The sequence below is a fragment of the Anolis sagrei genome, chromosome 3, assembly GCF_037176765.1.
Source record: "Anolis sagrei isolate rAnoSag1 chromosome 3, rAnoSag1.mat, whole genome shotgun sequence".
NCBI classification, from domain to species: Eukaryota; Metazoa; Chordata; class Lepidosauria; order Squamata; family Dactyloidae; genus Anolis; species Anolis sagrei.
Window position 1 is genome coordinate 115,790,054 of NC_090023.1, and position 25,249 is coordinate 115,815,302.

Genomic DNA, 25,249 nt, shown 5'->3' on the forward strand with positions numbered 1-25,249 from the left:
GTCTGTGTTTGTGTGTGGGAGGGGTGCCTTAGAACATTCTCTTACCTTCACACTTACCATTGAATCCAGGGGTCCTACACTGTAGAACAGGTACACTGCAAACTTGAGCCCTACAGGTGTTTTGCACTGCACCTCCCACAATTCCTAACACCCTCAGGCCACTTCCTTTCCCCACTTAGCCACTTAAGCTCCATAGCCCCATCCATCTTAGGATGCTCCATAGCCCCATCATCTAAATCAGGCATGGGCAAACTTGGGCCCTCCAGGTGTTTTGTACTTAAACTCCCACAATTCCTAACAGATTTCTAACAATTTCTCACCTTCACATATACCATTGAATCCAGGTGTGTCCACACTGTAGAACAGGCATGGGCAAACTTGGGCCCTCCAGGTGTTTTGGACTTCAACTTCCTTTTTTCCCCTCAGCCACTTAAGCTCCATAGCCCCATCCATCTAAGGATGCTCCATAGCCCCATCCATCTAAGGAAGTTCTATAGCCCCATTCATCTAAGGAAACTCCATAGCCCCATCCATCTAAGGATGCTCTACAGCAGGGGTCCTCAACCTTATTAAAGAGAGGGCCAGGTCACAGTCCCTCAAACTGTTGGAAAGCAGGATTATAATTTGAAAAAACATGAATGAATTCCTATGCACACTGCACATATCCTATTTGTAGTACAAGAAACATTGAAAAACAATACAATAATTAAAATGAAGAACAATTTTAACTAATATAAACTTATTAGTATTTCAATGGGAAGTGTGGGCCTGCCTTTGGCTGATGAGACAGAATTGTTGTTGTGTGCTTTCAAGTCATTTCAGACTTAGGCTGATCCTGAGCGAGGGCTGGGTAAATGACCTTGGAGGGCTGTATCTGGCCTCCGGGCCTTAGTTTGAGGACCCCTGCTCTATAGCCCCATCCATCTAAGGATGCTCCATAGCCCCATCCATCTAAGGGTGCTCCATAGCCCCATCCATCTAAACCGGGCATGGGTAAACTTGGTTCCTCCAGGTCTTTTGGACTTCAACTCCCACAATTCCTGACAGCCTCAGGCCCCTTTCTTTTTCCCCCTCAGGAGGAAACACTTGGAGGGCCCAAGTTTGCAAATGCCTCTTGCAGCATCAATGCAGCTGAACTACTGCAAAGGCTCAGTGCTGTGGAATCCAGGGAGTTGTAGTTTGGTGAAGACTCTTGGGCAGAGGAGGCGAAAGGCCTTGTCAAGCTAGAATTCCAGGGATTCCATGGCATTGGGTTTATGAGTGGTGCCAAAGGGCATCGGCTCTCAAAGGTGGATGCTGCCCTCCTGGCCTCCTTCCACCTCCTCCCAGGTGGAGACTGAGGAGGGGCTGAGGTCTGGAGAGCAGCGCCCTTCTCTCTCTCTCTCTCTCTCCCTCCGAACCGGGAGGCTTTGCTGGGGGAGGCGTCGGGGTGTGTTCCTTCCCAGTTGGGAAAGCCTCCGGGCGGCGGCCAGAGTCCTCCCTCCTCCCTCCCTCCTTCCCTCGGCCCATGCCCAGGTGAGGAGGCCGGTCGGACTTGGAGCCCGGCCAAAGGTAGAGGCTTTAAAAGGCGGACGCCTGCCCGCCTTGCCTCTCTTCTTCCTTGCCTTGGTCCTCCCTCCCCTAAGCCAGCCGAAGCGCCGCCGTCCAGGGGCCTCCCGATGGGTAGGTGGCGGGGATTTGGGAAGGGGGCAGAGGAGGCTTCCAAAGAACCCACTTTGGACCAAGCGCTCTTTGTGGGTGAAGGCGAGGGGCGCGCTTTGGCCAAGGCGGGCTCCACTTCTCTCTCTGTGTGTTGTGTTTCTACTGGACGTCCTGCCTTGGTGTAGGCAGGCTCCTTTGCAAGCCAGGAGGAGACTGTCCCTGTGGTTGGGACTCTCCAGCGTCAACCAAGGCTATTGGATGGGGCTAGACTAGGATGCACACCTGTGTGTCACAGAAAGGGAGGCATGAGGGGAAGAAGGGAAACAGCCCCCCAAAGACACAGGTGCCCCCCAGACTCAGGTTCAGAGCGGGGTCTACAGGACGCCCTCCAAAAAGCCCCAGCTAAAAAGGGGGGCAAAGGAGGAGCAGCCAAGCGCCTTCCCTGTCCTTTTAGGTGAAGGGCTTTCCCTTGCCAGCTGCAGCCTGAACCCAATGGACTTTGCAGTTCTCTTCTTCCAGCTGAACGTTCCCAATGGAGCTGTTCTCTTCGTCCCCCAACATCTCCGCTCAAAGAACAAACACATCTCTCTCTGCGCCTTCGAAGTCGGACCTATTTATGGCAACCCCACGAATTTCATAGAGCAAGGAAGACCAGAAGAGCTTTAGCAATCTCTTCCTCTGAAATGCATGGGAATCCAGGTCCCTCTCAAAGCTGATTTATCCTCAAAGGCAGGTGGGATCTTCCTCTGAAGTGTGGCCTACATTACCTATTGGTGGTGGTGGTCTGCCATCCCAATCCCAGCTATAGGAGATCCTGCCTAGCTTCCAGGGTCAGATGGGATCTTTCTCTGAAGTATAGCCTACATTATACTTGCTACATTTGCTTCAACCTGTGTCCCTCCAGATGTTTGTGCCTCCAGCTCCCAGAAGCCCTAGCCTGCTTGTTCAGAGGTCAAGAATTCTGGGTACTGAAGTCCAAAACACCCAGAGAGCAGCAGGTTGAGAAGGCCTACCCTACAGCATCTGGTATTTGTTGTTGGTTGCCATCCAAGTCCCAGCCAGAGCTAACCTTGCTTGGCTTCCAAGGTCAGATGGAATCTTCTTCTGAAGTATAGCCTACAGCACCTGTTCTTGTTGGTGGTCTCCCATCCATGCCTCATAGGGCATGGAGATTACACCTTATGAGGAGCAACTTACAGAGCTGGGTATGTTTAGCCTGCAGAAGAGAAGGTTGAGAGGAGACATGATAGCTATGTATAAATACTCAAAAGGGTGACACAAGGAAGAGGGAGAAGGCTTGTTTTCTGATGCCCTGAAAACAAGAACTTGGAACAATGGGTTCAAATTACAGGAAAGGAGATTCTACCTTAACATTAGGAAGAATTTCCTGATTGTAAGAGCTGTTCAGCAATGGAACTCTGCTTCAGAGTGTAGTGGAAGCTCCTTTCTTGGAGGCTTTTAAACAGAGGCTGGAGGGCCATCTGTCGGGGATGCTTTGATAGGCCCTTTTCTGCATGGTAGGGGGGTTGGATTAGATGGCCCATGTGGTCTCTTCCAACTCAATTATTCTATGATTCTATTATTTGAATTCCTAGCCACAGTTGATCCTGTCCAGCTTCTGAGGTCAGATGGGATCGGCTGCCTTTAGGGGAATTTAGGTCCTAGCTCTGCTCATAGTACTGCTGAGAGAAGCTGTTATAATACGTGTATCTTTATGTTGCCTGTTGACGTATAGCGATCCCAGTATTCTTATAGGATTTTTTAAGGGAAGGAATACTCAGAAGGGATTTTACCAGTTCTGTCCTCTGAAGTATAGCCTGCAGTAACTGGTTGCCTGTTATATAGCTGGGCTCCAGTTTTCTGCTGCCCAAGTGGCTGTAAGAGAAGTGCAGGGCAGGGAGAAGCTGTCCGGGGCAGCATTCCCTTCTGTCCTGGGTAAACATCTGACCACTGGGCAAGTGACATGAGAGGAAGAGAGAGAATTGAGGTGAGCACTATGATCTTTGTGTGACCATTTAATTTTCTTGCCAAAAATAACCAAAAGGCTAGAGGCACATCCAAACATAATGGCATGAGCTTTCCAGGAAATTCAGGGTGTTTTGCTCTTGAGGTGGAGAATAAATGGGCACCCTCGCCCCCATTCCATGGAGCAGCCTCACTTCAGGGTTAGACAGGGCTCTCCTTTGCAATTGAATACAATGGACTAATTCAGGAATCCCAGGACAAAGTGTCATTGCTGCTGGACAGCATCTGCCACCTGAGGCCAACCCACCCCTTCCTTAATGGTAAGGAACTGGTCTGATGAAATAGTCTAGGGAACATTGTGTCATTGTAATAAAGCTGCCACAAGCTACCACAAACTACTTTGTTATGTTTGCTGCTCACTCAGTCATGTTATTAGAAATGATTCTTGGATAAACACAAGATTCCAACCCCGATTTTCATACAATCCCAAATGGATCAACTAAAATCCCTCCCATTCTCAGTCTCCCTTTTATATATACACTAGGCCTGGGTAACAACGGAAAAATTTGTTTCTAAAATCGATTCGTTTTTGGGGGGTTTTTGCGTTTTGATATTTAAAATAATTACAAAATTTTCCTTTTAAAAAGTTCGATATTTACGAAATTTCGTAAATGTGAAAAAAATTACAAAACATTAACGAATCGATTTCCAAAACAATAACGAATCGATTCGTTAATGGCGGACGCGACCGCGAAATACGCTAAAAAACCTCCAAAAACTTCTGAAGCTTCCCTCTCCCTCTGTTGTTGACTGTTGGTGTGATATTATAATTTTTTTTCACTAATTAAACCATAAAACTGGCCCAGACATGCGGAAATAATAACGAAACGACCTCAGAACAATAACGAAACGAATACAATAACGAAATACGAAGCATTTGCAAAACGTCTTTAAAAATTCGTTTTTTTTTAAAAATTGCTCCAGAATGGTTCGTTATCGCTTCGTAATCAACAAAATTAACGAATTATTAACGAATTACGAATTAACAAAACGAAACCGCCCAGCCCTAATATACACATATTATATAGCGTATAAAGAAATATAGAAAGTGGCTGTGTTCCATCATCTTGATTAGGTCATTACCAGACATGCATGTAGAAGTTATACAGGTAAATAAAAATATGAGTCAATAAGAGTAAGTTTATTTTCTTTGTGTCTATATTTTCAGTTTCTCTATGTAAGCTTATTTATTTATTTATGACATTTATATGTTGCCAATCTCACCCTGAAGGGGACACAAAGCAGCTTACAAGTTATATATACATACAATATACTGTATTATTAGCATAGCACAATATTAGTATTCTATATTCCTATATTGTACTATACCACTATACTGCAATATTATTAGTAATATTATTTCTAATACATAATATACAATTATTATATTGTATTATTATTAGTATTATATTGTATTACAAGCTCAAAAGCTTAATAAATCTTCATACTGATTTTTGACTGGAAACTGTCCCATCTAGGCATAGGACAAATTCATAAATAACCTTAAATAAACTGCAGTGTTTGAATGCTAAGATCTTGCTTTGATATACCATCTCAACATGTATGGTGTTATCATCTTCTTCTCCTGTCAAGGATCCTAAGTCTGTGGCAGTTGCATAATATGTTAAACTAGTAACATTTGTATGAAGAACTTATTTTCCAATTGTATATATGGGGAGTTGTATCTGTTGAGTTTTTGACTGCCACAAAAACCTGCCAGGAAATAAAAGGTTTACTTGTGTGGTAAGTAGAGTTGCCAGGTCCTCTGTAGCTGCCCCTTTAACAGAAAATAACTTTTAATTCCATGTGTAAAGGTAACAATTTCCTCTTGACATTAAGTCTAGTCATGTCTGACTCTGGGTGGTGGTGCTCATCTCCATTTCTAAGCCAAAGAGCTGGCTTTGTCAATAGACTCCTCCAAGGTCAGTTAGCCATGGAGCACCATTACATTCCTGCCAAACTAGTATCTATTGATCTACTCACATTTGCATGTTTTTGAACTGCTAGGTTGGCAGAAGCTGGGGCTAACAATGGGAGCTCACCCCGCTCCTAGTATTCAAACTGTGAACCTTTTGGTCAGCAAGTTCAGCAGCTCAGCAGTTTAACCCACTGCGTCACCGGGGGCTCCTTAATTCCATGGACATCATTAATTTTACCTATTGATTTTTGACATCAAGCATCTGATAAAAGCTTATACACACAGAGAGAAACATTAAACCATATTATTACTAAGTCATTCCTACAAGTTGCATGCTTCTAGAATCCCTTTAATATGACTGCAATGTTTCAGGCTTGTAGTTGTTGCCTTGAAACTGTTGCTGTCACAAATGATGAGGAAAGGACTAGGAAATAATTATCTATTACTATAGATTGGATTATACATGGCAGGAAAATGCATGATCAAATCAAACTTTTGAATTCCCCTTAATGCAAAATGTTAGCGGGGAAAGGATGAGCCATAAGAATGAAGAAATGCTTCCAGATGGACAGCTCCCTGTGGCACCAGTGACTGCGAAACGGTAGCATCGTTGTGAGTGTGTGCGTGCGTGCTTTAAAGTTGCTTGTCAACTAATGGAGATCCCATGAACTTCTCCGAGTTTTCTTTGGCAAGGAATGCTCGAGGTGGTTTTGTCAGTTCCATCATAATTATTCCCATCCTAATGGGTTTCCTGTAGTAAGAAAAAGGAGGGCCACGTGGCAGAGTGATAAATGCAAGGCCGTTGTCTAAATCCTCTGTAAAAATTCATTAGTGAGGCTTGGTAATTGAAAAATAAAAGGCTCACCTGTAAGCACTGTAGGTAAACCTAAGCTTTCAGTTTAAATCATTTTAATACAGATTGACTGTAATGTGTGTAAGTTTTTTTTTTTTTTTAGTTTTCTGGCTATTATAAACTTTTGTATAAAGCAAAGCTCAAAATCCTGCATACATATTATTTTAAAGCAATATATGCACATCATCAGTGGACATCTGCTTCTCCCCCAGCTTTTCCTTGAGAGATTTGAAAGGTATGGAGATGTGCAGAGTCTCCATTAGTTTTCTACACTAGTCTTTAAGAGTATATCCTAATGTAGCTTTTCATCCTACAGTGTGTGAGTTGGTCAAAACAATTTGTGGGATGACTTGTGTGTGCCTCAAAATGTAGTTTCTGTTTGCACCATTCTGTTTGCACAGAATTTCTATATCTCTATTATGTAAGGTTGGGGTTCAAGCTTATCAAGAAAGTAGGATCCCCAAAAAGATTCCAGATCATTGTTAGTAGTCAGTCATAATCCAAACTCTGGTCTTGTGTAACGTGTTTATACACATCACAGCTGGGTCGGGTTATTTTCGGGGCTAAAAATGCCTGATCTGGCATGACTGCTGGGAATAATGGAAATGCAAGTCTGAAAGATTTCTGATCTCTAGCTTGTTCAATTTTTTAAAAAGGGAATGTTAATTTTTGAAATTAGTATCTGTGGTTTCATTTATCCATGTCAAACAAAATATATAATCTCTATGCATTTTCTAGGTCTTCCAGCATGGTCCCTATACCAGAATTCCTTGATTTTAGGGTTTTTTTTTCCATGTCAGGAGCAACTTGAAAAACTGCAAGTTGTTTCTGGTGGGAGAGAATTGGCCGTCTGCAGAAACTTTGTCCAGGGGACACCCGGATGTTTTACCATCCTGTGGGAGGCTTCTCTCGTGTCAGAGAATTGGCCATCTGCAGAGAGGTTGCCCAGGGGACACCCAGGTGTTTTACCATCCTGTGGGAGGCTTCTCTCATGTCAGAGAATTGGCCATCTGCAGAGATGTTGCCCAGGGGACACCCGGATGTTTTACCTTCCTGTTGGAGGCTTCTCTCGTGTCACAAAACTGGCCGTCTGCAGAGATGTTGCCCAGGGGACACCCGGGTGTTTTACCATCCTGTGGGAGGCTTCTCTCATGTCTTCACATGAGAAGTTGGAACTGACAGATGGGAGCTCACCCTGCTCTCCGGATTTGAACCGCCAACTTTTTGGTTAGCAGTCCTGCCTGTACAAGGGTTTAACCCATTGTGCCACCGGGGGCTCCCTTTATTTCAGTAATGATTCACTATTAGAAGAAGAAGAAGAACTTTATTTTTCTACCCCGCCTCCATCTCCCCGAGGAGACTCGAGGTTGCTTACATGGGGCCAAACCCAAGGCAACATAAAAACAGAACAATAACATATTAAAATAGCATAAAAACAACATCGTCATAAACAATAATAAACAAGCATCATAAGCAACAACAGAGATAATTCTAGTCTCATTTTTTTGGGGTGAATCAATGTGCGAACGAGTTAAAGGATAGGCTGGTTGATAAGGTGGATAGAGCGTATAGTAGCATAGGAATAGAGCAATTATAACAGGATCATTTCAGCTTAACTTAAAAGTGTAGTAATAAAATATAGGAACTTGAATTCAGGTCATGGTTAGGGACCATCTGTCAAAGAAGTCATCAGTCAAATGCACAACGAAACATCCACATCTTTTGTTCCTATTATCCACTGTTTTGCATATCCATGGGAACATATCCCCTGTGGATATGGGGGGGGGGGGGTTGTACTGTATTTATATTGTTCTCTGTTATTTGTATTAACCTATACAAAAGGTTAAATACAGAGAATATGATGATGATAATAATAAGCAAGTTAGGTCAGCTCTTTAAAGTAACCAAGTAGCTGGGTATACGCCCTGAATTCCACCTCTGTTTACCTATCACGTCTTAATTTTACACTTATGGGTTTTCTTTGTTTTCCTCTCCTTAAAACATAATGAAGAAAACTTCTGGATTTCAGTTAATATTACCCCATAATGTTACTTGCTTTAGCGAATACTGTTTATTTTAGAAGTAAAATTTAAATCGCAGTTAACTTCCTGAATATGTGCAGTGGCGTTGCACTGATCTATATCATACACATTCAAATATTGACAATTCCATTTGCCAGAGCAGGAGAGGCCATTCATTCAAGAAGCAAATGGTGATATTTTTCCTCTATGGTAAAAACTGGAAACTGGCAATCAATAAAGTGCTTTATTTATGTATTTCTTTGCTGATATCACTTATAACCTGCTGTGCAAAGAGAAAGGGTGTCAGGAAGGCTTATGAAGTTACTTACTCATTATTGTGCTTAAAACAATAGTGCAAGCAAGTAACTTTATTGTGTTCTTCCTCATATTGGTTTCTGATTTCTTTTAGTGTTTTGAAGGCAAACCCTCCTCAGAGTTAGTGAGACCATGTCATTCCTGTGAAAACGGCTATACATATTTCCTTTCAAAAGTAACTAGAAACCATTGCACATTACACAAGCTTACAAAATAATTTTGATCATATATTTTAACATTTTTAAAAAATGCCTTTGATGTTGTTGTATGTTTCCAACTATGGCAACTATAAGGTGAATCTGTCATGGGGTTTTCTTGGCAGGATTTCTCCAGAAGGCACCTGCAATATAATTGTGTTTTGTTACCTGTCTCATTGCGAATACCTTGAACAGAATTTGATAAAAGAGTGGAAAGGCCAAAATTGTTGATCTTTCAACTGAATAGATAGGGTGATCCTGATTGAGTCTTATCTCTTTCTTTTCTATTGCCTGGTAAAATGACTGTCGGGTGAAACTTTCTTTCTGCACAATAACATTTCAGGCTCTGTAGTACAATTGCAGTTGTGTACTTGGAAACCCCTTTATAGATTCAGGTCACATTGTTTCACAGCAAAGATTTGCCATTTAGGATTATCAGGAGCCTCCAGCTATTACCACTGTTTTTATATGGTGGATAATAAAATGTTTAATAAAATACCAGATAAAATACCTTTTAATTAAACTGCAAAACCATGCATAAAAATCTGACTCTTCCACATCCTGAAGGAACACCTTGTCATAGAATGATAGAGTTGGAAGAGACCTTGTGGGCCATCCAGTCCAACCTCCTGCTAAGAAGCAGAAAAATCACATTCAAAACACCCCTGATAGATGGCCACCTAGCCTCAGTTTAAAAGCTTCCAAAGAAGAAGCCGCCATCACACTCCTGGGCAGAGAGTTCCACTGCTGAACAGCTCCCACAACTAGGAAGTTCTTTCTAATGTTCAAGTGGAATCTCATTTCCTGTAGTTTGAAGTCATTGTCATAAACTCAGTGAGATGAAAGATAGCATGAATAAAACTTTAACAGTAGGTACTATGCATTGAAGACGTTGTCAGAGTAAGTTTCTGCAAGTATCGTTGCTGTTGTTTTTTCAGTACATAGCACAACTGTGCCAAGTCTGTGGTACATGTGTTGTTGAACTTCTGTTCTAATCAGACCTTGGCAGAGATGATGTGAGTCATCACCATCACGAAGGCTGAATGTCCCCCATCTCTAACTGAGGAGTAAATGATAGAACTGCCAGATAGTTGGAGATTTTTGTGGTGCATTGTGAACTATGGACCCCATGCTACTAGAATTACCAAGAATACAGTTATAGCTACTAATTACAGATATGCTTAGTTCACAAATTAGAGTTCTAAAGTACGCATTCTCCTTGTACTTGAGTCTTATCTCCAAGATAAGTGAAGCTGGTCACATAGTAGCACAAGAAGTGCTGACATAAATCTGATTATCACGTTAACTTTTCATCATCTGTGATGAACTTCCTGATTCCTATAGCAAAACTCATTTGGAAGCTGGGAAACTCTTGGGTTCAGTGCTAGGAGATCTGGAAATTTCTCTGGCACAAGTATGTATAACTAGACAAAATTGTTGTATAACCAAATTCAGACTTAAGACCTCATCACAAAGGGGTAAATTTGGCAGCATGAGCCATTTTAGCCTAGGCCACCCACGGAGCCCGCCAGCTGACATCATACAACATTGGTGCAGCTCCGTGGGTGAAGGAGAGTGGAGCCGGCACATGCCACTGAAACAGCAACATGGGAGGCTTCCTGTGTTGCTATTGGAACCTATGGGGAGAAGCCACATGCTCCACTCCTCCCTCATATGATCAGCTGTAAGAGGAGCCAGGCCGTGAAGGGTGTCAGGCGTTGGGTTCCCCATGCTCCCTGACAAAGTGTAGTGACTCCAGCGGTCATGTGACAAGGTCGATGAATTAATTTAGTGCAGCTAGGTATTTCTGTACTACCTCTTTATCTATTTTGTGCTGCATTTCCCCTGTTGCATATTCTGCTTCGTTTCCCCCAGGTTGGATACTGTTTTCAATTTGAGAGAAGACCAAGGCAGAGAAGTTCTGCCTTTTCTCTGTCTCTTGTTAGAATTTCATCATTTTCTCCCTGCAGTTGCCTTTTTCCTTCTTTTTTCAGCTCTCTATCAAGCCTGAGCCCATTTTGTGCTTTCGGTTTTCTGACTTTTTCCCTATGTGTGCTGGGTATTCACTTAAATTCACCTTTGACAATTTCCACTTTTTTCCCTATTTCTTGTGCATGCTCTTTTAAAATCCCAGCTCATTTTAAAGAGAGGGTCCTTTAAAATTCTCAGCCAGTTAAGTCCTGGGCTTGCCTACACTACAAATCCCAGAATTCTGCAGTATGCAGTAACTGGATGCAAAGTGGATAGATGCTTAGTGCGATGAAGTCCTATCTCACCGCAGGACACCAATTGGATTTCCATGGCCAAGTGGGGAATTGAACCCAAAGCTGTAGTGCAGCACTCAAACTATTACAACATACTTGCTCTCTAAGGCTGGATCTACATTGCCATAAAATCCAGCTTCTGAATCTAGATAATCTGCTTTAAATTGGATTATATGCATCTACACTGCCAGTTCAAAGCAGATAATCTGGAGTCAGAAACTGGATTATATGACAGTGTAGATGGAGCCTAAGGAGGCCCAAGATAAAATCCACACTTAAATAAAAGGATCACTTGTCTCTGTAGTACTTAGCTCTCAGTCACAGCCTAATATGAACAAGTCTGTGTGACATGAAAAAGAGGAAGAAGAAACCCTTTTAAGATTCAAAGTACAAACACTGGATAAAAATGTTATAGCACAACGAGGCAATCTCCAATGCATGCAGTGAAAGAGCTTGCTGTGTAGTTGCTGTTGCACCCAGTCTTTTAAATGTGCAAAGTGCAGACCACTCTGACCAGGGACCACTCTCCAACATTCGTACCAAAAAGGGTTACAAATCAGTTTTTGGTCAACTTTAGATTTGGTTTGGTTATTTGGGGGTGTTGATTCAGAAAATTACATTGGATAGACCACATCAGCTCTAGTTTCTTATACAGAACATATACCATCCAGTAGTCACCATCTGCTCACCCACAGAAAAGCGTATTTAACAATCTAGAGCTGATGTGGTCTATCCAATGCAATTTTCTGAATCAGCACCCCAAATAATCTCAGAAATAGGCCTAAAAACGAAGACACCAAGGCGCCCCCGCTTCCAGGCTCCACATGGAACGGCTCCGCTCAGGGGGGAGGGAGGAAGAAGGGGCTTGTTGACGCACCTTTTGTGGGTAGTCATCCTTTCCTCTCCTGGCATCCCTGTTACCTTGGCATTATAAGAGGGTTTCGCGAGACCAGTCGCTCTCATAGCAATGGTTTATTTATTTATTGTATCAGGAACAAACCAATGTATTTGAGAAAACACAAAGTTTAAAAACTTGACATTCTATTAAGTGTCCTTTGACCAGTAGTTGGCCACTTGGAGTGCCTCTGGTGTTGCTATAAGGAGGTCCTCCATTGTGCATGTGGCAGGACACAGGCTGCATTGTAATAGGTGGTCAGTGGTTTGCTCTTCTCCACACTCGCATAGACTCCACTTTGTAGCCCCATTTCTTAAGGTTGGCTCTGCATTTCATGGATTGAGGTGCTGGGTTTTACCCTGCCACTTTTGGACTCTCGCTTGCTGAGGTGTTCCTGCGAGTATCTCTGCAGATCTTAGAAAGCTATTTCTTGATTTAAGGCATTGACGTGCTGGCTGATACCCAAACAAGGGATGAGCTGGAGATGTCTCTGCCTTGGTCCTTTCATTATTGGCTGCTACTTCCCGGCAGATGTCAGGTGATGCAATACCAGCTAGACAGTGTAATTTCTCTAGTGGTGTAGGGCGCAGACACCCTGTGATAATGCGGCATGTCTCATTAAGAGCCACATCCAATGGTGTAGTAACAGTGAGGCTGTGGACCATATTTTAGTTCTTGGGGACCACTGGTGGTCCACAGGCCACAGGTTGGAAAGTATTCTAGAGAGTAAGAGCCTAAAAACAATTCATACCAAGAACTCTTATATTTGCTTTGTTTTCTTATCCCTGTATCCTTTTCTTTGACACCCAAATTGTATTTGTAAATGCTCAATTGGAATTTTAACTCACTGTGATGCTGGTAATTTGGGGATATAAGGAAGGTTATTTAAGTAGAATTTTGTCTTGAAGGATTTTGAATGACATTAGCACCTTAAATTCAGACTGGAAGCTCATTAACAGCTGGTGCTATTCATTGGAAACCGGTGTTACATATGGCTTACATGGCAGTCCTGTAAACTTTCTCTAGCTGCTGTGTTCTGTATTATGTCTGCAGGGGCGGCTCAACCCATTACGCAAAGTAAGCATTTGTAGTATAGTTGATTTTGCCCAGGGGAGCTCTTGAGGCGCTCTTGGGGGAAAATAGACCTTGACATATGTGAGTTGTAGTCACTGGGATGTATAGTTCACCTACAATCAAAGAGCATTCTGAACTCCACCAAATATGGCACACAGAACTCCCACGAAGAACAGAAAATATATATCAGTGATTGGTTGGGGGGGGGGGGGGTACCAAAATACTGTTTGCTTACCATTGAAAATTACCTAGGGCTGCCTCTGTATGTCTGTATATGTGCCTTCAAGTTGGCTGCTGATTTATGGTGAGACCATTAATTTCATGGATACTCTTGGGTGGTTTTGCAAGTTCCTTCCTTTGAAATACTGTGCAACCTACATATAGGTTAATAATTCTTAGGAATGTCAGCAAGGAATAAGCAGATGGGCTGATTTGGACAAGGTGTTTTTGTAGAACAGAAGTAGAGCATTTAATTCTGTATAAAAGGAGACTCTGTGTCTGTGCATCAAAGCAGTTAATTGTCTCCTGAAAATGTAGAATCTGCAGCGTAATTAGATGTGATCTTAAAATGTGTCTGTGCTCGTGTGTATATGTCTGTTGACTACATAAGGAAGAGCCAACCATCAGTTAATATATAGGAAAACTGAAAAGGATTATACATATTTTCTATGAGATTGTTACATAAATGAGTATGTAAGCCTATTCACTTAAAAACATTCAGCCCAGGCAATATCTGGTAACATTTATATATTCATGAGCATTGCATTTCATTTTTTATCTTTAAAAATATAAATATGTAATTAAAAAATCCATTATGGGTCTTATTATTTATTTATGTCTGTAATGCAAAATTTTTGCTAAAATCCAATTTCTTCAATAGTACATTGAAATAATAGCGGTGTGTTCTATTGTTAAAAGTATTGAGATTGCTTATTGCTTTCCCTCATTTTTTCTGTTTTTGTTTTCCCACAGAGATAAATAAAGGACATAGCAATCATGGGGTACGTATTTATGCTGTAGAATTTGTTAGTTTTGTTCTTGCTATATATCTCTTTTTGCTGAAAATAGATTATGATCTCTAAACAACAACAACAACAACAATAATAATAATAATAATATACTTTATTTATATTCCACCTTTCTCCCTTATGGGACTCAGAGTGGATTACCATATTTACATACATAGGCAAGCATTCAATGCCTTTACAATCATATACAACAAGACACACAAACACAAACAAAGGCAGAGGCTTCTCCTTTCATTTCTAGTTCTGCAGACGGTGCTCATCTCTGGCTCTGGGGATGAGCTTTTCTCCATTTTCAAGCCAAGGAACCTGCGTTGTCACCTCTTGGTTGTGTGGCCAGCAAAATTGCTTGGAGTGTCTCTTTTGCCTTTTCTTGCCAAAGCAGTACCTATCTATCTACTCACATTTGCATGTTTTCGAACTGCTAGGTTGGCAGGAACTGGAGCTGACAGACAGGAGCTCGCCCTGTCTTGCGGACTCAAACTGCTGACCTGCAGTTCAGCAGCACAAGGGTTTACCCCATCGCGCCACTGCAGCGGGAATCATATGGTCCTCCAAAAGCTATCCCACTGCAGCTTCTATCTTTTTTACCACTTGGCTATCATGACTAGAGCTGATGGGAACTACAGTCAAACAATATTGGAGGGCTTCATGATTCCCACACTGGCCCTAGATCCATCTCCTAGCTCCAATTAACATAGACTTATTCCCCATCTACACTGACCTATAAATGCAGTTTCAAATGGGTATTGAAGAAAGTGGTTTAGCTGTGCAGATGAATACATAGAGATCCTGGAACTGGTTTGAGGGCTGAATGGTGATTCCCCACGCCACAGAGCACTTGTGCGCATTAAGGACTTTTCTTTATGCATTTTCATTTGTTTTACTCCAAACTGACAATTTCTCCCATTTTGGAGAGGAGATCTTTCAGTGCTTTGAAGGAATGCCACAAATCTTCAGGGCCATACAAATGTGTTTTGGAGAATGCATGAAGCCCACGGTCTCCACTTTCCTAATGCCTGCATTATCTCAATGAAATCCATGTAAATGTTATCAATCACATTTTTAAGTTGTAACTGACAGTAGGATACAGTGTCTAAGTCTATTCGTTTCCTGTTGCTTTCTAGTAAATCTCTAGGTCCTAAATAATAATAGATTTAACATTTAAATACTTGTTTCTTTACATAACATCAATTTATTTGCATTACAGTGATGGCAATATGCACCATACTATAATTTCCCGTCAATTAGAATTATGTAATGATTTTGAAACAATTCTTTTTCTGATTGGTATGACAGGGATTGTTAAACATTTATCGCAGATGAAACATCTGTCAGTAGGTCAGGATTGTGACTTCATTCAACTAGAATAGCAAAGCAATAATTTAATCATGATTTAACATAATATCAATTATGTTTAAGCCTATTGAAACTTAACATTCCTGCTGTGTCATCTTCAAGTTGCTTAAACCAGACATAGATCTGATAATCTACCAAACAGAGGACCCTCTCTTTTTAAAAAATGGCACACAAACTATCCCAATTGTCATTTAAATTTTCACAATGCTCCAGAGTGGTACTATATTTTTGGATGTCAGACATGGCTATTGTCCACCTCCACATAGTCTGGATGAGGCCCCAATGATGCAAGATTGGGACCAATGAGAGCTCTTCTGGACCTGCTTACTATTCAGAGGCCCATGAGGAGCAAGGCAAAAGATGCAGGTGGATGACAGAACCCTTCTTTTCTGCCTCTTGCCAAAAATAAATAAGCTTAGACTCCATTTCATAAAGATTTACAAACAAAATAAATAGACATCTTAAAACAATTGTTTTAGAAGTCAATGTGCTTTGCTATGATATGCTACATTTCAGTTTTCCCCCCTAATCCTTGGTGTGATACTTGTTTTATGGCTTCATAAGTACCATGAAGGGGCTGTGGTGGTGCAGCAGGTTAAACCGCTAAGCTGCAGAACTTGCTGATCGGAAGGTTGGCAGTTCAAATCCATGGATAGGGTGAGCTCCTGTTGTTAGCCACAGCTTTTGCCAACCTAGCAGTTTGAAAACATGGAAATGTGAGTAAATCAATAGGTACTACTTTGGTGGGAAGGTAATGGCGATCCATGCAGTCATGCTAGCCACATGACCTTGGAGGTGTCTATGGACAATGCCAGCTCTTCAGCTTAGAAATGGAGATGAGCACCAACCCCAGAGTCAGACTCAACTAAACTTAATGTCAAGGGGAAATTTTTATGTTTATAATTACCATGGCTTATTGTCTTCTGTTTTTTCTCTCTCTCTATCAGCCCAGTTGCTTTGGCTACCCACTCAGCATCTTCTTCATCGTCATCAATGAATTCTGTGAAAGATTCTCCTATTATGGAATGCGAGGTGATTTTTCAGTTCACTGCAGTTCATTGCTCATGGCTTACGCCTGAGGAGTGTTTCCTATCCCTCATTATGTTTTGTTATTTTCTCCCTATAGCCGTGCTTGTCATCTACTTCAAGTTTTTTCTCAGTTGGGATGACAATCTTTCGACAGCCATTTACCATACGTTTGTAGCCCTGTGCTATCTAACCCCTATCCTCGGAGCACTGGTGGCTGACTCCTGGCTGGGAAAGTTCAAGTGAGTACAAACATCAGATACGAAAATAGTTCTGATAAAGAGTGACCTTATTGGTTGATGAATTCTGGGAGTTGCTGTCCAACATAGTAACTTTTCCAACAAGGTGGAGCTCATGTAGTTGATACTCCACCCAGGTAAGAGCCAAAACCCTGTGCAAAACCCATCAAACATCTTGAACAGGCATGGGCAAACTTTGACCCTCTAGGTGTTTTGGACTTCAACTCCCTACCGGCTGTTAGGAATTGTGGGAGTTGAAGTTCAAAACACACGGAGGTCCGACGTTTGCCCATGTCTGAATGTAGTGATAAGGGACAACTACTGAATTCCTACATGTAAAAACACATATATGGTTGTGAGAAAATTGTGACTGTCATAGGGGTGTTCTAACATTGGCATCGCTTTTGAGATCTTATGGCATTACTCATATATTTTTAAAAAATATTTCTGCAAATTCTACATTTCATCTTGCAGCCCAACACATGCAAAATTCAACACATACTTTGATTTCCTTATGAAATGCATACACTTTCTATTTTTAAAAGTCCATTTTAATATTGATGCCATTATAAATTGATGCAGAAATGGTCAAATTATATCTTGGGTCTCTGAATCCCACTGGTACCCGCAATAAGAGCAGAACTAGTGGCTCAGTTGTTGAATTGTGAGTCTGCACTCATGTAAAATCACATTGAATCAGTGGATCTATTCTAGTTGGGTCTAAATAGGATTCAGGCCAGAGAGAACATGTTGAATATTATAATAGAGGATCAGGCAGGTTAGCCACAACAATTTAAAACAGTCCCTACTTACTTCTACTCTGTTTGTGTGGGAGTGATCATAAAGTTACTTCATTCTTTGCTGGACTGGGATTTCCAGTTTTGTTTTGTTTTTTGGAGTGCCTCATGTATGTGATACCTGTTGTTATGTACAATTGTGGAGTGACAAGCACATAAGATCGAATATATGCAGCTACTCAGGTTCTCATTATGCCTTCAGCAAAGAACCTTCAAAATATTAGTTCATGGATTTCTCTTCATCCTTTAGATCGGTGTTTCTCAACCTCCCTAATACCACGACCCCTTAATACAGTTCCTCATGTTGTGGTGACCCCCAACCATACAATTATTTCCGTTGCTACTCATAGCTATAATTTTTCTACTGTTATGTATTGTAATGTAGATATCTGATACTCAGAATGTATTTTCATTCACTGGACCAAATTTGGCACAAATACCTGATATGCCCAAATTTGAATACTGGTGGTTTTGGGTGGATTTATAGTTCACCTACAATCAAAGAGCATTCTGAACTCCACCAATATTCAATATCTGATATGCAAGATTTATTTTCATTCACTGGACCAAATTTGACACAAGTTGCCCAAATTTGAATACTGGTTGGGTTGGCAGGGGTATTGATTTTGTTATTTGGAAGTTGTAGTTGCTGGGATTTATAGTTCACCCACAATCAAAGAGCATTCTGAACTCCACCAATGATGGAATTAAACCACCTTGGCACACACAACTCCCATGATGAATAGAAAATACCGGAAGAGTTTAGTGGGCATTGACCTTGAATTTGGGAATTGTAGTTCACCTACATCCAGAGAGCACAATGATGGAGCTGAACCAAACTTGGCACGAATATTCAATATGTCCAAATGTGAATACTGGTGGAGTTTGGGGAAAATAGACCTTGACATTTGAGAGTTGTAGTTGCTGGGATTTATAGTTCACCTACAATGAAAGAGCATTCCGAACCCCACCAAGGATAGAATTGGGCCAAACTTCCCAGACAGAACTTGCATGAGTAACAGAAAATACTGTATTTTCTGATGGTCTTTGGCGACCCCTCATGACCACCCCCCCCAGGGGTCTCAACCTCCAGGTTGAGAAACACTGCTTTAGATGAAGGACGTGCTTTGCATGCTGAAATTCTCAGGTGCAGTCCCCAGTGCCTTTAATTAGAGATGGCAAAGATACCTATTTCAAAGCCTGACTTCAGGTGCCAGGGTTGTGCAGTGTGTATTTTATGTGTGTGTTGGGGGCATCTATGCATATTAGCTTATGGAATTGTGTACATACATGGAAGATATTGCACTTAGTGGTATGCTTGTTTGAAGATGCAGATATGTATTGTATGCACTTTGTGCATCCACCATAAGTCCTGTCCATAAGCAGGTGCTCTCCTCAACAAATCTCTTCCTCTTATATGTAACCACACCCTATCGAAATCAGCTTATTCCTTTTATGACAAACATAGTGAGGACTGAGCTGTTAATCTTTTACTCTGCTTTCCATATTTGACATATTCAAATATAGAGAATGGGAGCAAAATAGGCTACTAAGAAGGACATGAACAGAAAAAAAACATTAAGTATTGAGTTGAAATGTAGCAATATTTGTATATGTTTTGCTCAGATTTTAGTTGTCATGGCATATTTGCCCAAACACAGGTTGGACAGTTAAGCCTGGCATAATAAATTCATACTTGAGGATGAAAGAATGAGGGTTTGTGCCATTAAAAACGCATCTTATGCCTGCTTTCTTCCTAACAGGACCATTATTTCCTTGTCCATTGTGTACACAGTTGGGCAAGCAGTTTTGTCAATAGGTTCCATAAATGATTTGATGGATGCAGACCGGGATGGTACACCTGATAACCTACAAATTCCCGTGTAAGTTGTATTGCTAATTTCTGCCTTTCACATAAAAGCACATGAAAGCACTTTTTTCGTGTCAGGAGCGACTTGAGAAACTGCAAGTCACTTCTGGTGTGAGAGAATTGGCTGTCTGCAAGGACGTTGCCCAGGGGACGTCCAGATGTTTTGATGTTTTGCCTTCCTTGTGGGAGTCTTTTCTCATGTCCCCGCATGGGGAGCTAGAGCTGCCAGAGGGAGCTCATCCACGTTCTCCTTGAATTCGAACCTCTGACCTATCAGTTCCCAGTCCTGCTGGCACAAGGGTTTAACCCATTGCACATACTATATATTCAACAGTACCACAAAACCTTTGTTGACAGCTGTTTAATTGTTGTCACCTTGACTGCCCTCTTCACAGTGTCCTACTACTCTTATTGCCCTCAATAAAATTGCAAATGTGCTTTAGTAGAAAATTCAAGCATTTTGATGACCATCGGAAGGCTTTAAATTGTTTAAGTATGGAACCTTTGTGATCTTTATTATCATTTGATAGAGGAAATTGTGTATTTTATAGCATATCTCTGCAAAGTAATTGCATGCACATTTAGTTAGAAACTTGCTTTTAAATTTGCCCTTTAAGCCAAGCATACACATTAGATGTAGTCTTCTTTAACATACTAATGGGTATGGAAGAAGGAAAATAATGTGGTTCATAGACTCAGAGACAACAAAAAAGAGGTACACCTAATACACATACATAGCTTGTGTGTGTACCAGCATGTACCTTTCCCTTTTACAGCAGTCTTTTTTTCTGATTGTACTTGGAGATATCACTTACATTTACATTTTTCCTTCCGTTACAATTAGATTTGACTCTGTATTGTCAAAGGCTTTCATGACCGGAATCACTGGGTTGTTGTACCCAGTAATGGCAAGCATCTTCAGAGGTCGTGAGGATGCTTGCCATAGATGCAGGTGAAACAACAGGAGAGAATGCCTCTAGAACATGGCCATATAGCCTGAAAAAACCTACAACAACTCAGATTTGACTCTGTTGGCCAGCCATGTGGACCCATAATTCTGGAATCCCACAGTAGTGCCAAGTTCAAATATCACAACAATGAAAATTCAAATATAAAATTCAGCCCAAGACCAAAAATATGTGGAATATGAGACATCTTGAATCACGTGGCAACTAATATTTGTTTGTTTGATGTTATATTTCAATTTAAACTTACCTTGCACCACTAATAGTTGTCTACTGCTGATTTCATAGTGGGCATAATACACTACATGTCACGATCACAAGGTCTTATCTACACTGACACTATAATGTGGTCTTGAGCTGGCTTGAAACTGCGATGGCCACAAAATCCATGCTGCTAATGGTTGATGCAACATGCATTTCAGGGTATTCAGCACATTAAAAAGTGCAGCCAGATAACATGCTGCAGCAGATGCCAGCGTATCCCACATCTAGGGTGAAATTGGCTCTGCAAAATGTGCAAAGCAGTTCCAAGCTGCATTATACTGTCAGTGTAGATAGGCTTGAAGGAATCACTGGAGATTGTCATATGTGTCTTATAGTATTGGGGACATAGTTCTGAACAATGCCATCTTTAGCATGCACAAAACCCAGGAAACTAAGCAAAACAATGGAGGAATACCAAATCTATCAGAAAAACCTACAACAACCCAGAAATTACCTTGTGTATCTATTCCCTCTTTTGCTACTCAACCTATTTTCTCTGGCACAGAAAAAGATGGAAGGCAGGATGGAGAAAAAGGGAGGATTATGAAAGGAGGATGATGGCAGATATTGTATGAAACTCCCATAAAATGCACTGAGAGAAACAAAATGATGGCATGAGAAAAGCCTTGTCGCAGACTGCTGTCCTATGATGCCATAGCATGCTTGTAAATGCATCATTGTGACCTTACAAGCATCTCTAGAACTGGAAGAACTATTCAGGGAAGTGACCATTGTCGTGAATCTGTTTCTGCTATTACAGTGCTTTCTCTATGATTGGTTTGGTCCTGATTGCTTTTGGAACTGGTGGAATCAAACCATGCGTCGCAGCTTTTGGTGGAGATCAGTTTGAGGAACATCAGGTATGATAATACGTTGTTACACTTTCCTCAACCTAGTGATTGGAGAAAAGTTTCAAGGATGCTGTAATAGATTCTAACCTTTGCCGGCTAGGCCAAAGCCCGAGAGTCAGTGGGCTGGGTCTCCATCTTGGTAGGGCAGCTTAGAAGTAGCTGACATCTTGGGAGAGGCAAGGAGGCAGGGGAGGAGTCAGCCGACTCTTGATTGGTTTAAGCACCAAGGGGAGGAGTTGGGTGAGAGTGAAAAAGGCTGTCACTTCTGACAGGAGGGAGAGAAGGGTCTAACAGAGACAGAGAGAGAAGTAGGATTTCAACAGAGAAGAAGTATTTTAGACAGGGAGAAGGAAGCTTTTGAGTGAGTTAAGCTGTTAGGGAATAGGAAAGGGACAAGGGCTTCAGTATTACTGTACTAGGAGAGTCAGTGAGAAGACATGTCAACTTGTATTAATAGAGAGTACAAGTGAGCTTATTGCCCTATAGTGGAGAGTAGACTGGAGAAAGTCTGGTTACTCTGTAAGACAGTCAGGGGGACTGATCTTAGAAGCACACTGTTTCAAAGGGTTGAATAGTGTGAAGAAGATATCTCACTTCAAATAAAAGCTACTCCGTCTGTAGAACCTTATGTCTAGTAAGCCTAAGCCTCGATAACAAAGATACGTGTGTGTACCACTCATTTTATGAGTTGTCTTCTTCTTGAAGTTCAATAAACCTGTTATTAGTTCATCGTTAACTGGTGTCTGCCTCGGTCTGTCATACGTAGTGAAACCAAGTCAACCTAATTCTCTTTTATAGTCCAGTCAGCAAGCAAAGGAGCCCAAAAAGAAGAACCAGAAGCTTAGGTGTATATTACCTCAGATACATTCACACCTTGCTTCCTCAAACAATAAAATTGAGGTGGTGGCGGCAAAAATCTACCAATATCATCGGTCTCTCACATCATTAGTCATTCCCTCATGCAAATTCCTGTCACACAGGTGTGATTAGAGACACCTCGTCTCGCGTTCTCCCTTACATTGGTGGCAGCGGTGGGATAGAAAGGTTTCCCCCTGTCACACATGCGTTAAGGGACCCCTCGTTCCTTAATCTTGTTTACAGATGCATTGTGCTATTGGCTTCATTGTTCGAATGGAGCACTATAGATGCCTGGTGCTTAAGAAATGGAAGTATTCATATTTTTTTAAAAATACAAAAATGAAGATGCAATGTTAACCCTTCCATTGATCCACACCAGAATTCCAGAGAGGTTATACATCTCCGGAAAGTAATTAATCAGTGTTGCAGTTTTTATACAAGTACCTCTTTGCTTTCTTGTTTTGGTACCATTTCATTATCCATGTGGAGGCCACTAGGGGGCACTAGGGAGAGAAGGATTGTCCCATTTATGGCAGGAGTTGAAGGAGGAAAACCATTTCCCCATTTTTGCTGGTCATTCCCCCTCCCCCTTTCCCATATCATAAACTAGGGTTGTTTCCACGATGGGGACATGGGTGGGGAAGTAACAGGAAAATTGAGAAATGGTTTTCCTCTTTCAAACCACTCTCCACCCCTCATAAATGGTACAACCCTTCTCTCTCTAGTGTCCCCTACTGGCCTCCACCTGGATAGTTTTTTTAATTGATTAAACCAGAGTCTTTGAAAGCTCTGAGTGCAAGAAGATGATGGATTGTGAAGAAGAAGCACACACTTCTTTTGTGCAGTTCATGAATACTTTTGTGATCAATGACAACATATGATGTAGCATGAATTAGCTCTTTTCACTGACAGTCCTCCTCTGCCTTTAGTTAAGCCAGCTCTTATAATCATACAAGTAACCAAATGTAATTTTGTAAAAGGTGCAACAAGGAACCACTAGTTATTTTTCAGCAACTTGCTTCCAAGCTCCGTCATATTCTTCCTGGGCCATTTACTCATAAGTCCCTTAACAAAAGGTGTGATTGACATCTTTACCAGTGACTATTAAATAATATTTTGTAATCCATCCTGGCTCCATTAACCATTTCCATTCCTCTGCCAAACCTACAACCCTAAATGCAAAAACGTAAAACTTTAATATGAATAAATGCAAAATCATGCTTATTTATAGCAGTCTTAAACTTTAGCATACATTTTCTTAAAGTGAAACATATATTCAACAATATCTGTTGTCCGGTTATGGCAAAATTAAGCACTTTCTGTGTTATAAAACAATGTGTATGAAGATAATTTGTATTAGTTTTCCCTTTTGCATTTCAGGAAAAACAAAGAAACCGGTTCTTTTCTATTTTTTACTTGTCCATTAACGCTGGGAGTCTTCTCTCCACTATAATCACCCCAATGCTGAGAGGTAAACGTTTCTCCTATGTATATGTATAAACTCTTTCTAGAGGACTGCAAGAGACAAAGGTTCCCAGTGGACCTCCTCTTCAGGAGAAAGTATTAAAATGTCTGGATCTTTTTGCGAAAGAGGTTTTTTGAGGACAGTGCCTCAAAACCAGTCAAGTAGGATACTAGGAAGAGTTTTATATAGGGAAGTGTGGGATTAATTTCCCCATTTCATTTTGTGAGAGACTGCACGAAACGGTCCAGACTTGCAATCTTACTCCATATCAAAGGATCATATCACCATCTTCCTTGTGAATGTAATAGACACTATGTGTAGGAGAAAAAGACATTAGTGATTGTTCAGGCAGAAAGCAGAGCCAACATTGCATAGCGGTTTCAGTGTTGGACTATTGCTCTGAAGATTAGGGTTTGGCCATGAAAACCTACTGCAGGACCTTCGGGAAGTGACATACTCTTAGGATTAGAAACCTCTGAAATAGTTGTACCTTAGAGTTGCCATAAGTGAAAAACAAAGGTCTACAATAACAATTGCAACAAAAGGCTGAAGAAAAAGAGGAACATGGCATTTATAGATGGATAGATTCAATCAAGAACTCCACGGCCTGAGTCTGCAAAATCTGAAAATTTGGTGACTCTCATTCATAGGGTTACCAGAAATTGATTTAGCAGTGGTTAACAACAACAGTGTGTAGGAGTCAGATTGAGATTCTGTGTTTCATTTAATTATGACTGAAAGGGACCTAAGGCCCCTTATGGCAATGTCGTATAGAGGTTCAAGTGGGGTGGATGGGCAGCTCCACTATGTATGCTGCTTCCAATTGTCCCATAGCTGCCTATTTAGAAGACAGACTTCCTTTTTCAAATTTCTTCTTTCCTTCATTGGTCAGACCCCCCCCCCCCCCCCTGCAATTTCCAATTAGAGGATCAGAAGGGATTCTGAAGAAATCAGTTCTGAGAAAACAACAGAAGTAGACTTCCACCAGCACCCAACCCAGTGTGATTAGTGTGGTAGCAACTACTTAAGAGTCACTCAAACATCAGTCCCTCTCTTCAATTTAATGATAGAAAAGAGAAATAACAATAACTTTATTTTTGTACCCTTTCCCCATTTCATCCCCTCGGAGGGACTTGGGGTGGTTTACATGGGGACGTGCCCAGTCAACATAGTTAAAATAAAACACTATAATACATAAATAACAGCATAAAGCAGAATAAAACAGCAACATTATAATAAAATATAAGAGCAAACCATCAAACCAACAACCAATGAACCTAATAATCAGTTTCTGGGCATGGGTGGGCGGCCTGGTGCAAATCCATTT

General features: G+C 41.3%; 1 protein-coding gene across 1 annotated transcript in view; it reads left to right on the forward strand.

Moving 5' to 3' along the window:
- Positions 1–1,542: 1,542 nt before the first annotated feature.
- The window catches only part of SLC15A1 (solute carrier family 15 member 1), a 53,065-nt gene continuing 29,358 nt past the window's right edge, over positions 1,543–25,249 (forward strand). The window contains exons 1-7 of the mRNA XM_060769528.2: positions 1,543–1,662; positions 14,176–14,204; positions 16,535–16,619; positions 16,714–16,855; positions 19,413–19,532; positions 21,509–21,608; positions 23,838–23,928. Of these exons, the coding sequence (XP_060625511.2) occupies positions 1,659–1,662; positions 14,176–14,204; positions 16,535–16,619; positions 16,714–16,855; positions 19,413–19,532; positions 21,509–21,608; positions 23,838–23,928 (571 nt within the window). The 5' untranslated portion in view covers positions 1,543–1,658. The remainder of the gene's footprint in view (positions 1,663–14,175; positions 14,205–16,534; positions 16,620–16,713; positions 16,856–19,412; positions 19,533–21,508; positions 21,609–23,837; positions 23,929–25,249) is intronic.